Here is a 14,831-nt window from a genome sequence, read left to right on the forward strand (position 1 = left end):
CACATTGGCTTCCAGTATCTCATATTGTGCTACGCTTGCTGGGAACAGTCAATTTTAATAAATGGTTGATTGCTGTACATGTATACATGCATATGGTAGCACAGCGTTGCTATAAATTGTATTTCATTAGATGCCAAGTTCATACTTCAATAACTTTCATATCTGCTGCTGTACGTACACACCTCGGAATGTCGTACAAACAGTGGACATCATTGTTTAGCATACCGTGTGCTCTAAAGTCAAAAACACACGAACAGACGGGCGCGTTTACTGTTCAGAAAAATACGTGCCAAAAACAAACAGAACAGCTGCAGCGCTCAATGCTGCCGGCAGCAGTGTAGCCGCGTCGGCGGCACTTGCAGAACCAACGATGGCGAAGGGCGCACACATCGTCATCGCCAACGTCACTTTCAAATTGACAGACGGCGTTTGCAGATGGCGACGGGGAAGTCGGTGCAGGCTCCATGTGTCTAAATACAGTGGGTTTCAGGTATGTATAAAGTGTTACTGTTTCTCAACACTCACCTCACAGATTGGGCTGTGATCATATTTCGCATGGCAGAAAGGTGTATCAGCAGCGCACGGTTATTTATTGCACGGTTACGTCTTCCTTACTAGGCACAACAGAGGCGCCTCACGGAGCTGATTAGGAGCTCAAATCCCGCTGGCGGAGCAAAAATAAACCTACTGTACTCCCAGAAGACGCGTACTTTCGCCTTATTGCACGCGAAAAGGAAAATGATCCCGTGTATTATTTCCAGGTACCGTTACTTGAAGCTGCTGCCGGGTAGAAGAAACTGAGCAAGCTACGTGCGCATATGCCCACTGATGTAGCCTGGAGGTAAATTATCTTGCTGATGTGTTAGATTTACTTCTTGGTCCCACTTCAGTGCTTGAAGATACTGAATGCTAAACCGTTCGGCTGTAAATTTTGTATCCTAGGTGAAAAGATCTAAAAACATGCGTATAGGACATATGTGCTTCATATGCGTATATACTTGTCGATGTGGTGTTACTTGTACGATGTCGTGATTGTTGAACATGTTTTACGTGTTCTTGACCCCCGCCTCATTTGTTCGGTTCCAATGTGTTCCAGCAGAGATGGCCATTTCTGGGCACACCATCCTTCCTGGCCAAGTCGCGTGGAAAGGCATCCAAGACACGCTTGGCCTTGGATCACTTGCTGAAAGAAGACCAAGGAGGGGGCATCTCTTTTGCATGGTTTCTCGTGACAGTGAGTGAGTATTTCAATTTTGATCATCAATCAGTCTTGCATCACTTTATCGTTTCACTCCTTCACTCAGCAGCAGCACATATTAAAACTGATATTATTCTGGCTTATTTTCCTTAGCCGTATGTACCGCTGTTCTTTAGTGACTGTAACACATGCTTGTAGTGTTCATAACTTAAATGTCACACCTATGTCTAGAAAGGTAGAACCTAAGGAGCTGGTGTCTCTTGTAACTTCATATGAAATTAGGGTATTTTGTTGGGTTGACATGCTGCTTGTCCACCCTTGAACATTAGCATTCCTTTGCGACTGAAATCGCGCCTTTTTACCCACTTAGAAATTGCGGCAATAAGTGCATAGCATGCTGGATAATGTTCGTTGTCCCTCTCCTTATTTTCTGTCGGAAACAAAGTCGTTCAGTAAAGCTACTGGTCGCCGGCTAGTACATGTAGCTGCGTATCTTAATATATTGAGAGCTTCTGTTTCTCCCTAGCAGTAAGAAAGTGTAGTACCCTCTGTAAGGCTGGTGCACAGCGATGCTGTGCTCTGCTCTTCATATAGTATTTATTCCTCCAGAATTCAACAAGCATTACAGAGTTGTTTCTTTGTTATGACTATAGTCTAAAAACTCAGTAGTAAAGAAAGTCTACTTTGGTCAGAAAATGTTATACTGCTCCGACGTACTTGCTATGCTGTTTTAAAATGGTTAGTGGGTAAAATGGGTGCGAGGCAAATGGGGAGGTGGTTCCAATCATGATTCGTGCGCGTAACAAAGAAATCAGTGTTAGATTCAACATGGAAATTGTGTGCTTTCTCTCCTGGAATAATCTCAGTGATATTTGTGACTGAAGCATGGTTATTTTGTAACAAAAGATATTATTTTTACAACAATTTTAGGCCACATCTGTAATGACAAACACTCTAACAGCATTGCGTCTTCACACAGTTACTCCACACAAAATCATCAATAACAAGATTTGAATCAATATATGTACTATCCAATTATGAGTGATTTAAGGTCTTTATGACCAGTATAAGACCTTAAGATATTTCTTCGCCTGTATTGGAAAGTACTCAGCCAGCACTGTAAAGGTGTCTGTACTAGTGCCACCATACTGAATCTGTAATGTGCAGAGGTGTGTGCATGTGGAGCTGCATTCCAATGGTAGCAACTGTCGTACTACATATCCTGCATTTTCTTTCTTACAGGAGTATATCAGCCCTGCAGGAGCAGCAAGCTGATGAACAGAGCCACAACCTACGAAGAAGTTCTGGGGACCGTTTCGAAAACAGCAGAAGTGTAAGGGAACGTTTTACTTGGTAACCAGATACACTTAATGTACTTTGCAACTCTAAGATGTTGTTTTGATCGCTGCAGATTCAACACACTTCATAGATTTTTCCACCCTTTCTCTGTATGTACAATAAATGTTCGATCCTCTACTCTATGACTTGTGTCACACATTACTGCATGACTTGCAATTCCACTAAAGGAAGACACACACAATTACATGTCCTACGGTGCTGTTCCCACATTTGTGGGAATCAATGCACTCCACACTTAAACCGAAAGCCGACTCTCTCAGGTAGCCGTGTAAATTACGGGAAAGAGATGGCAACATAGCTGCCATTAAAATCCCTGTAAATTTTACAGCTGCATTTTTGTAAGACACCGTAATTTTCACGGGGAAAAACCAGCATTCTGGTTACATGAAAATTACCGTAAATTTAATGGCAGTACTTCTTCTGAAGCGGCCGTCATTTTAACGGGAAAAGTCCGGCAACATGGCTGCCATTAAAATATACGTGAATTTTACGGTAGTTTTTTTACAGTGCGGGGATGTTAATGGTTCGTTGTCGGCAGCCTGTATCGTACCCCAACGATTTCCCGAGGTGCAGCCAATGCATACTTCCGGGTACCTCGTTCCCCCACACGAGAGTTAATGACCCGTCTTATGACTTCTTAACAACAAAATCAATATATCATTGTAGAAAACTCTTTATTGCATCATAGTCACCAGCTACATGGGTTCTTTATGGCATCACTTCACCAGCAACGAAAAAATAAGTGTTACATTGAAAGTATACAATCACCAGTCCCGCATATGCACTATTTACGTCACAAATATTCACTTAACAGAGGTTATATGGAACAAAGATAGAAGTTAATCGTTGCCAGTTAAGTTAAACTGTTGAAAGATGGAAGTCACTGAAAACGTTAGCCAGAACACAGTTGTCTCAAGTTATACTGTGCAAGAATTGTAGGCCGGTTTCACGTCAGCTCAGACTGGGAGGTCCTACGGACCTCCTGAATTTTCATTACTTTTTATTTTTTTTACATTTAGAAGCTCATCGTACATGATGATCAACACGGGTAAAATTAATCATTTCTACCGAATACTTTCCGTGCAAAAAAATCGAGAAATCCAGCACTGAATTCGAGTGTTGCAGTTTTGCCGTGTTTGCACGCATATACCTCCTGAGTTTTAAAAGATATCGCAGTGAATTTTTTTTATGCTTTAGTATACCTACAGGTCAGCAGTCCGAGCGCAAATTTTGGCGCACAGGTGCAACACTGTGTTGTATAAAGAGCGGCGAACGTGTTCTCTCGCGCAGTTGTGTTGCAACTTCGACGCTTCTTGTAGATGTGTGCGACACGTTCGTAAGCAGAGTAGGTCCGCGTTTTAACGCGCTAATCACCAGTATACGCCTTTTGAAGCAGAATTTTTTGCGTTAGATGAAAGGCCTAACATCGGGCCATGTCCTGGCAAAATATAAATGGAATCAAGAGGGGCCTTTTTGAGAAATACACGCGCAAAATCCATGTTTTTTTTTTAATATGTCTAAACATTTGCCTATTTCAGCACATACCGCTAGGAGGTATATGCAGGATAGATATTATCAGACGAAAGAGCATTAAAAGTTGAGTGAGCTGATACCAAGTATGGCAATCAGGGACATCTATTGCCAGAGAAATCACGCTTCGAAATTGGGACAAAACTGCGAGAGAGGGCATATTCGCCATTTTTTATAGCACACAGCGTTGCACTTGCGCGCCAAAATTTGCACTCTGACAGCTGGCCTGTAGGCATAATAAAGCAGCATAAAATTTGCACTCTGACAGCTGGCCTGTAGGCATAATAAAGCAGCATAAAATTTGCACTCTGACAGCTGGCCTGTAGGCATAATAAAGCATACAAAATTTCACTACAATACCCGGGAAATATACGCGTGCAAACACGGCAAAACTGAAACATTCGAATTCAAAGCCTTATTGTCTCGATTTTTTTGCACGAAAGCTACTCCGTAGAAATTATTCATTTTACCGCTGTTGATCATAATATACGATGAGCTTATAAATATAAAAAATACTGAAAACCCAGCAGGTCGATGGGACCTCCCTGCCTGAACTGACGTCAAACCGGCCTGTAACTAAGTTTCAAACGCAGTTACACGTAACAAAACGTAATGAAAATTGACGTGAAGTTCCTAGGCTACTTTAGAAACGTAACAAGCTACCTTCAAGTTACTTGCTACTCAATATATGTACTTTTTAGTTCTTGACCTGTCTATATGGTTAATTCGGACCTCGCTGTTACAATGGGCGATTCAAGACGTTTCAAAATAGTCTTGATGTACAAAAACGATATCAATATATGCTACGACGAAAGAAGCCTACATTTATAGGCTTCTTTTGGGAGGGATTTGATGATTTTGCTCTCGTAATAAGGTACACGAAAGGAGCACAAAGCAAGTTTATGCTCTATGAGTTGTCCCCTACGCACATATCGTAGAACCGTGCCAAGTTTTAGCCCTACTACACAATGTCCTCTATCATTATGAATACACTGCTTATTGTTAACATGCGCGACACCTGAGCTTCCTAATGCACGGCTAAAACATAATTTGTAACGCTCACCGTGTAACAACAAGGGAGTTAGACGCGCCGTGCGCGTGTCATCTTTCATCTGAAGCCATGGGGTGGGGGGGACTCAGTTTGCGATGTTTGTAGACGAGAATCGAACAAAAGGAACTTGGAACTTTCTTCAAGTTACTCTGACAAGCTTATCCCCCCCCCAAAAAAAAATAAATAAAATGAAATGAACGAACTCCTCAAGAAGCTACTGGAGCTCATAAGCAAAGAGCTAAGCAAAAAGCTACTGAAAATATCTAAGCTGAGTAGCTTGGTTACAGTATCGACTTACTGGTAACGAGTTACCCCCAACAACATGGAACCGGTGAACAATCCGTATCGCATGTGTCAATCGTTTTACCCTCTTTAAGAAAATATAATTAAATATTTGTGCACCTTTGCTAATACGAGGACAATATACATACAATTTGGGAACCAGTATGGCACATGTAGTGTGACTTGTACCTTTGTCTTTAAGAGAACTGTGAAAAATATTAAATGTCAGCTACGCCGATTTCCCGATGTGTTGAAACGGTTGTGATATTCAGAACGAGCACATCCAACTGCCCCCGAAACGCACCTTCGTTTCTCAATTTTGTCTTCCTATTACGAAAATTAATTCATCAAAGAAACCAAAACAAGCCATGGGCGCAGCCATTTTTGTGTCGTAGATGGGATAAACCTGCTCCATCTACGTAGATAGAGAATCGTGCGTCTGATTGGATGAAAGCTGAGGCTTTCTCTGACTTCCCTGGCGTTTTCTCCCGTTTGCGAGGAAATCCAGGGGCGCGTTCCCAGCCACGTCGTAGGTGCGCGAGTTCGCTATTGCTTCACCCATCCCCATAGCAACAGCCGGGTCACGTGACAGGCTTCGCGATGGAGCACTAAAGAGCCGTTCCCTGTTCCCTGCTACCCCGGCGGCGGCTCGTGCATCACGTGACCGTAGCCGTTGTGAGCGGAGGTAGGACGACCCAAACTTCTTCGAGGTTCGCGATCAAAATGGCGGATCTGTTCGTCATTTTTGACGAGGAGGGCATCGCCGATCGTGACCCGGAACGCACATATCGCACTTACAGCGATGCTTTCGCAACGATGTCAGAGGACAACTTCATTGCGACGTTCCGCTTGTCTAAGGACGCTGCTAGAGAGGTCTGCGAAGCTGTCAAGGGGGATCTAGAGCGGCGTAAGTATAAAAACTCATACAGTGCACTTGCTAACTGCATTTGTGCACCAATGGAGAAGTTCCATTTTTAAACAACGGCACATTTCAGCTCAGCAGTGGCGTCGTACAACCCTCAGCGTCGAGCAGAGAGTTTTAATGGCGCTACGGTTCTACGCCACTGGGACATTCCTCGGCAACATTGCGAGGGAAGAGAGCTAAGCATGGAATATCCGAGGCTCTCTACGCCCTCGACTCCAGAGGAAAAGCTGGAAGTAAAGTGCGGGTTCTACGAGTTGGCTGGGTTTCCTGGGTGCCTAGGTAAGCAATCCCCGTTTTCCATAAACAACATAGGAATGCCTCTCACAATGCATGCAAGAATCATGATGAATAACACGTCTCCTCCGTTTCACTTTTTTTGCCTAAATGCAATGTGTAACAAAAAGTCACTATACGAAAACACAAACTGGATATAACATGAAATAGTAATGGTGATTAGCTTCAGCATTCGTGATCATGCAACTCCCTGGTACAAAATGAATGATTATCCCCTAAAAGTCGTGTCAGAGCTGGGAACATCCTCATTATTTGAGTGTCTATTTTTCGCAGGTGCAATTGATGGTACCCAAGTGGCAATACAGCAACCGAGCCTTGCGCTTCGTGGATGGAAACTACTATTGCCATAAGGGGTACCATTCCATCAACGTCTTAGCGGTGAGCAATTCTCGTACTTTTTTGGTACTTATTTCTGCACAAATATTTCCAGAGTACGAGGAACTAAGTTCCTATTTTGGTAACTTGTGACGTAACTCGGTACTTTTGCGCCGTGGTAACTTTCAGAGGAACCCGTTCCTTTTCTTGGTAACTCTGCCAAAGTAACTTAAGTTCCAAGTTATTTTTAGCTCGCTTTTTACTCACGTCCACACATTTTCTTACTTTCTCTCCGGTTCCTTCATGGCATATTTTGCCATAAAACATGATATTCAATCAATGACAGTATTTTATTCAGGAAGTAAGAACCGCTGCCATTGAAATAAAGCTGAACCATTGTGCGCCCACAGGGGGTAAGATGCAAAGTGTTCGAATACACCTTTACCAGAGAAACGTCATCATGACATTGGTAGACAGACTGAAACCGAAACAAATCGGAAGGAGAGGGCTGGGTTCCACAAACGGGCACTTGCTCGCCGTCTCCCATTGAAAGAAAAATAGGACCGAGAGTCTCGTCCATTCAAGGGATCATGTCGTAATCCCCTCAAGACTGTGGCTTTCGGGCGCGACCTTGTTCACCTAGCTTCGAGCGTAGTTCAATTCTACCAAATTTTGGCGCTATCGAACACTATGACGTCATTTATTTACAAACAGGGAGAGGTCTATTGTTGGGGATAAAGGAAAACGATCTAAGCGTATTGCACTCCTCCGCAGGCAACTTAAGGTCTAACTCAACTGCTCACGCGCTGCACCTGCTTAATGCCATTTTGTGTCCTAAGTAACTTGGAAATACCTATTTCTTTTTGTTAAGTAACTCTGTAACTGCGAGTTAGATTTCATGCTGAAGAACTTCGTTATTAACTTAGTTACACTTAACATGCGGTAACTTAATCCGTAACGAGTTCTTTTTGACGAGTAACTTCTCAATCTATGAATATTTCATTTCAATTTTGTACCACAAAGTCAAAAAATCAATTAGGCAACTGTGTTTCCAGAACCATTGTATTTCCAATGCCCCTATGTACATTTTCTTGCTTGTTTGCTGCCTTTTATGCATACAGAGGATGTTCACGCTGTAACATTGCACATCTTTCTAAGATCTGTGATGCAACCAGGCGCATTCTGTTCCTGAATGCCAGATACCCGGCCCCGAGATCGTGCCACGATGCCTCTGTATGGGCAGCGTCCCAGCTCTGTCGAGAAGCTCCCACAATATTTGAAGATGGAGAGTGGCTAATTGGTGATAATTTTTTTTGTTAGTCTGTACATTTCCTGCTTTTCTTCATTTGGTTACTGATCTGGGTTGCACTTTTTTACGATGGCCCATTTTCATGTAACCCTTCCCCCCCCCCCCCCCCACCAGACACACTGCAAGTTGTGTCAACATCCCCACACATGTACTTTAGTGTTCCTTAGACGCTGCCTAGATTTTATTGCCTGCCAACACCTGAGTCGCGGGTTCAAAATGAAGCTTGCAGGCCTAATCCTACCTCGTGAGAGAAATGTATATAAAAGGCACATCTTTGTGACGTCCTGATAGCTATTGCAGTTCATGACTGCATCATCATATAGCTAGAGAGCATGTGTTATGCTTTTGTTGGTTATTCAGTGATCTGCTCAACAGATTTCTCCATATGACATTTACATATACAGGGTGTTCAAAATTAACCTTTCACGAGCGCTACGCAAACACAGCGATGACAGGATGATAACTTTACGCTACTTGTGTAAGAAACAGGTGCTGCTAATTATGTAGCACCTGTTTCTTACTCAAGGGACAGAAAAAATAGCACCAGTTTTCTTTTGTTCGCCTATTTGTAAAGTGCTAGTGAAAGCCTAATTTTGAACACCCTGTATGTCAGAGTGTGTCAAGTTGTCATTTCAGACTATCCGTGGATGCAGATCGTTTAATTTGTCTGATACAGCCAACATAAAAGTCGATGAGGTAGTTAAACTTAGCTTAGAACGACGAACAAAATGCAAGCCTCACAATGCCCCTTTGCATGCTTTGATGTAAGAGAGAACGTATGGAGGGTGGGTGTTTGTGTTTCCCAGAATGGCTTCGCACGTTGAAGGGAGGATGGCTAGCATGGTGTATCTGCTAGCTCCTCTGGCCAGAAATTGAAGGATGCGGAATGGGACCCACTACTGGTGCCTTATTGCTTCAGCGGCGAATTGAAGAAATAGAATAAAACGGAAACGTAGATTACACCGACGCGACCAGCTGCTCCCTGACGCTTGATGAGTGCAAGCATGCAGTGACTTAAAAGGTTATTTTCGAATATTCATTTGATACAGCCATTCTCAGTACTCAGTCTTTTACGTCTCATAACATGTTTGAGTGACCTGCTTTGCAGTACGTGCTGTGATCACGATTGGGCATGCAACCTACATCTGCAGAATAACAGATGAGAGTTTTTAATTATCTACAGGAGACAGCGCCTACCCCTTGCAGCCGTGGCTGATGACGCCTGTCCGAACACCAACGACACAGGAAGAAGTGGACTACAATGACGCACACAGTCGAACACGTGTGCGCATTGAGCACTGTTTCGGCATGCTGAAGATGCGGTTCCGGTGCCTTCAGAGGTACCGCACCTTACACTTTGCTCCAGACCGGTCGTGCAACATCATAAACGCTTGTGTGGTGTTGCACAACATGTGTATAGCGTACAACACACCTCAGCTACCTGATGCAGGTGACGCAGAAAGTGGGCCTGATGATGACATGACAGAAGAGGCACACGTTGCGGGGGCAGACGATGCAGAGGACAATGGCAGTGCTGTTGCCACAAGCAGTCGTGCAACCCAGGTTAGAAGTCGCCTTATAGCACGGTGCTTTAGACGACATCTTTAACTACCTAACTGACTCCAGTGCTTGTGGAACTTTGTCACCTGTGGCTATAAAACTGTGCCTTTGACTTCTGCTCTACAACAGGGGCCTCAAACACCTGAGCAAGCTGTGTGACTGATTTTCAATTTCTTTTTCCAATACTATTTTGTGAAGAAAGTGCACAATACAGTTTGTAAATAGCAGGTAATTTGGATTCTCCTGACAATTGTATTTGTTTCTGAGGGACTACACATTTTTGTTGCATTGTTTTTCACGTTTTCAGTACTGGATTTGGAAAGGCATTTGATTTATTTCCCTTGTGTGTCATGTTGGGTTTTCCAGTAACAAATTTTGTACACACACATGATGGCTCCACATTAAGTGCACCTCCCCATTTTTTCTTTTTAGCCCATCACTGTATGCTATAATAAGGTGTTTTATGGTAAATGCTGTTGTGTGTTCTCTGTGTGACCCTCTACGCAACCAACAACCTGATTTGAGTTTGAGGCCCCTGTTCTAAAGCTCATGAATTGTAGTGACATTCATTATTTGTTGTACCATAATTTCGTGTGCATTAGCCGTCGTACGTGCACAATTTCTTTTCCTCACAGACGCCCTGTAGCTTATCTCACAGAGCGGCTTATCTGGAGACTATTTTTCCGTCGTGTTTTCCCCATAGGGTGGTTTTAACAAAAGTGCCAACTGTGTCTTCGGAACAGCACTGCCCTGCCAATGAACGAACAATACGTAATAGGGGCTTGTCCACATTCAGGTAGACTGACTTTCTGGTGCCTTTGCCAGGCAGCTTTAACGAAAGTGGTGTTAAAGGGACTATGAGATTTCCCGAACCCCCATAGTTTTTTTCGATGGAAACTGTTCTTCCCGCAGAGAAACTAATATGCCAAAATTTTTCCGGACGAAATCGCTCCACTCTGCGAGGAGTGCGCGCTGGAAATGTCTCTTCCGCGTTCCTCCTCTCTCGTGCATATTTCTCTGCCGATGGTGTAACTGTACGGACCGCACTTCGGTTCCCCGTTACGCCACCGGTGTTGCACAATGGCAAGTAATGCCGCGAGCTTGCGCTGTAGCTGCCGCCACTGCCGAAATCTGCCGATCGCGCGAAAGCTGCTGTCATGGAGATTTCCACTCCCGATGAAGGCATACGCGGGATCCTACGGCGCATGCTCCTGGCGGGATTCCTCGACTCGGCAACACGTCACGATGACGTGTTGCTGAGCCGGCCGTGGTCGCGTCAAGTTACCCGTTGTGTCTCCGCTCGGCAGCTCCCCACGGCGCAGCGCCAGCTGTCCTCCCTTCGCCGCTCCGTTTAAATTCGCTCCCGAGAAGTCCGCTCGCGCGACGAAAGTAAAATTTCGGTTCTAGACTCAGAAAAATGTCTTCTTTCGAACGAAACGAAGAAAAAAATCGTTTCATAGTCCCTTTAATGATTCATTTATTGTGGAAGGCTACTGACCTGTCGATCCATGAAAAACGCTCAACGGCACAATCTTATCCTGGGTAGTGCACTACAACTGCCCTTCTTTGTTGTACACCATGCAAACCCTGGAATACGGACCACATGCAGGGTTTTTAGCCTTCTCTATGGTCTTCTTTGTGGCATGAAATCAGTTGTGTCGTATTGCACACGGCTTCTCCGGCCAAATATTTTCAAAAGACTTTCCTAAGGACAGTCCCTGTAGCTTATGCGCTTGAAATTACGGTACTCGACTCATTTTATTCTCCTGTACATACACATTTTAAGGTATACTCAACGACAGCAATGTGCATACATGTCACGCAACTTCCTTACAGTTTTCGAAGATTCTCAGTATTATATGTGGTGAATGTTTTCCTATCAATGGAGGGGAAAAGTGAGAATTGGTTTATTTGTGATATCATAGTATTTACTTTCACTTCCAGTTCTTACTCTGTGGAGGTAGCAGTGAAAAATTGAAAGATTTGTTTATGTACTTGTATTTCTGTGCAGTGCACATTGCCTTTGTTCACAGTGTTGCAGTCCTAAATTCATGTGCCTCTGCTCTGTTCTTCCAGACTCATGCTGCCACTCGTAATTGCAAAATGTATTAACTGAATGTGTCATGTAATGTGGGTAAAGTGTACGGAAACACCACAAACTGTCCACAGAGGATCAACTGATAGAAATGTGTGTGATCAACAAGGACAGACACCAGTAACGAAACTGACAGAACTGATTTATTGAAGGATTACAGTGTCCCGTGTCAAATATGTGCATGTGTATATATCAGAGATGGGGAAATTAGTATACAAAGGGAACTCATTGCTGCTTAGGTTACAGTGCAAGAAATCTAAGTTACTAACAAATTTACATGTAATGAAACTGAACTTTCTCCAAGTTATTCTCAGAAAGTTTTCTGTTTCTTTTTTTAAAATTAGGGGTCGAGAAAACTGAGATCATGAGTGATGCAACAGCGGTCGGTCTGTGGATTGCTTTTGCCCACCTGAGGCTTCTTTAACGTGCGATGACAGCTCATCACACGGTGCCCTGTATTTAACATCCCTCAAGGAAGACGGCATGTCTAAGCAGCTTGTACCCTGGCACCAAGTTGCAGGCGTCATCGGCCGGGTTCGAACCCGCGATCTCCGGATCAGAAGGCAAACACCCTACCAACTGAGCCACCGAGGCCGGTCCTGAGAAAGTTAATTGACAAATGAACATGTTCCCGAGGAAGTTACTGGAGCTCAAAAGCAACAAATTAAGGAAAAGGGTACTAAAAAAAGAAGCTTAGTTACAGTAGCCAGTTACCCCCAATACTGGTATGTACGAGTACATAAAAAATACATAGTGAATAAATAGTTCATTGCTATACTATCAGTAAGTGAGGATGTAGTTATAAGTTATTTACAGACATAAAAAGTGAACATAGTTAAAAATAGAGAGATCAGTCAGTAGTGGTATTATAATGTCAGGAAACTGGTGAAATGGTAAAGGGTGATGGCAAGCTGCTGTTGATGAGGGTGCAGAGGCTGGAGAAAAGCAGAAAGTGATATGGCAGAGGGGCCGACGACACAGGCCAAAAGAAGTCATGCATTGCATTTGCATGTTACAGTTGAGCTCGTGACAGGGGTTGTCACACTGGATGCTAGCTTACCTTATTGGCTTGACCTATGTCTTCGCTCCCTCTCTAACAGAAGAGCAGCATACTCACTTATGGGAGTGAACAGCTGTAAATATTGTAAAAGTACATTACGTCAGCAGTTAATGAGATCTTCTATCGGGTACAACAAAGATTTGGAAACATGTTTTCAGAGGTTGTCATACTGCTATCACAATGGAATGCTCTGTTGTGTCCCATTAAATGCTCTGAGCACTTCATTTCCTTCATGAGCAATGTCTGCATTTTTAAGATAGTTCCCTGACTATTTTGTTTTCATAACATTTTGAAAACATCTTGCTGCTTGAGTACGTGAGACAATAGCTTCTGACATAGTAATGCAAACCATGTGCTCTCCAACACTTCTTCTGACACATAATCATGTGCACTTATGTTTACTATACCTGGACAAGTGCAGTCATCCTGTCTATCATTTTTTTTTGTCCCGCCACCAATTGTCGCTGCTGCTCAAGGACATCAGTGGCAATGGATGGCGGAATCCGCCGCCTTCGCCTGCGGCACGGTCTTCTTGTTCGCTGTTGCTGCTGTTGTTGCTGTTGCTGCTGTTCCTGCTGTGGTTCGCTTTGAACCTCAGCAGCTTCAGATGAGGCCTCCCCCTGTGAGCCATAAAACATTGTGGTACAATACCATCCGAGGATGTACTTGAGCAGTACCGCTGCTGGTGTTGTCACTTCTGTGGCAGCAGATGTTGATGGCAGTGGCTCTGTGTCACTCTGAAAAATAAAGATATAATATTGTCCCCAAAAGAATAAAGCAAGACCGAGAGGCTAAAGCACGTTGATTGTTCTGATGCAAAATCCAGGTTGATATAATTGCTTTCAGTTTTATGACGTGGCATATTTGTCAGCTCTGATTGTGACATGATGTACCACTTACAGCAGCAGCAATAACTATAGGCACTGCCGCTTCTCCTCTGGAGGACACTTGAACCCCTCCTGCGAAGCCGGTCACCGTGTCCCAGCCGACTAGTGCCATGACACGCTGATCAGTTCCAGATAGGAGGGATACAATGTCCACTGGTGCAGCACCTGGCCCAGGAGCAATGAAGACACTGCCTCCTCCTGTAGCGTGCATTTTTTCGGATATGAGCCTCGCTCTGTTTCGGACTCTGTAGCGCCAGTCCTTCCACAACTGCTGCCACCCTTCCCATCCTTGTGGAGTGGCCCAACTGCGTTCAGGTGGGCAGCAATATTCTCCCACTGGGCTCTCCTTTGTGTCGCAGTTTCTCCCTCGAGGAACGTCCTGTTGTTACACAACTGTGGCGATTCCTCGAGGACGCCTAACAAAAGCATATGTTGCTGATGTAACGCGATCTGTAAAAAAGGGGGAAAATATGCTATGTAGTGGACAAAAAAAGAAAAAAAAGGAATAGTCATGCGTTTTAATTAAAAGTATTCTCCTGTCAGCATGTGGTTTGTATCTGAGTGCCAATGCTAAGCACTATTGAGCTACTTGCGAATTCTCACTCAAATGTTCATCCAATTTGTTTACAGTAAGTAGAAAATTACAATGTGCATAAGTTTAATGCCAGCAAAATATTCCCAACTTCAGTCAGACACCTAACGTTAACGTTAAACTTAACGCCTACAAACCAAGAACTTTGTTGTCATGAACACCGAAAGTCAGGACCCAAGGTAATTGAACTAAACTACGAGTAACTGTGATACCAACTTGCTTTGAACTTTACTTGCGTTGCATAACATATCGTACAACGCCAGTTACTCACTCACAAATGATTTATGTAACTGATTTGCACTTACCACGAAGTTTTCGCTGTGGATGTGAATGTCGATATGAAGCGACTAACTCGATAGCAGACGACAGTGCTC

At 43.7% G+C, this 14,831-nt stretch overlaps 1 protein-coding gene and 1 long non-coding RNA gene across 3 annotated transcripts; one reads left to right on the forward strand and one right to left on the reverse strand.

Annotated features, from left to right (window-relative positions):
- Positions 1-662: 662 nt before the first annotated feature.
- LOC135393068 (uncharacterized) lies at positions 663-2,674 on the forward strand. Of its 2 annotated transcripts, XR_010422423.1 has the most exons (4): positions 663-841; positions 1,100-1,238; positions 2,441-2,531; positions 2,610-2,674. It is a non-coding gene; the product is annotated as an uncharacterized LOC135393068 (long non-coding RNA). The 2 variants fall into 2 exon arrangements; XR_010422422.1 differs by having other exon boundaries at positions 669-841; positions 2,441-2,674.
- Positions 2,675-13,379: 10,705 nt separating this feature from the next.
- On the reverse strand, positions 13,380-14,076 carry LOC135392386 (ras guanine nucleotide exchange factor P-like). The gene is made up of 2 exons (XM_064623101.1): positions 13,879-14,076; positions 13,380-13,715 (listed from the first exon to the last, which is right to left on the reverse strand). Exons 1-2 carry the CDS (start codon positions 14,074-14,076, stop codon positions 13,380-13,382), a joined length of 534 nt encoding a protein of 177 aa, XP_064479171.1.
- Between the last annotated feature and the right edge of the window lie 755 nt (positions 14,077-14,831).

This window comes from Ornithodoros turicata, chromosome 4 (assembly GCF_037126465.1).
Source record: "Ornithodoros turicata isolate Travis chromosome 4, ASM3712646v1, whole genome shotgun sequence".
In the NCBI taxonomy this organism is placed as follows: domain Eukaryota; kingdom Metazoa; phylum Arthropoda; class Arachnida; order Ixodida; family Argasidae; genus Ornithodoros; species Ornithodoros turicata.

Coding starts and splice junctions, on each gene's coding strand:
- LOC135392386 (XM_064623101.1), bottom strand. CDS start 14,076: ATGCACGCTACAGGAGGAGGCAGTGTCTTCATTGCTCCTGGGCCAGGT. Junction 13,716..13,878: donor CTATAGTTATTGCTGCTGCT/GTAAGTGGTACA, acceptor TTTATTTTTCAG/AGTGACACAGAGCCACTGCC.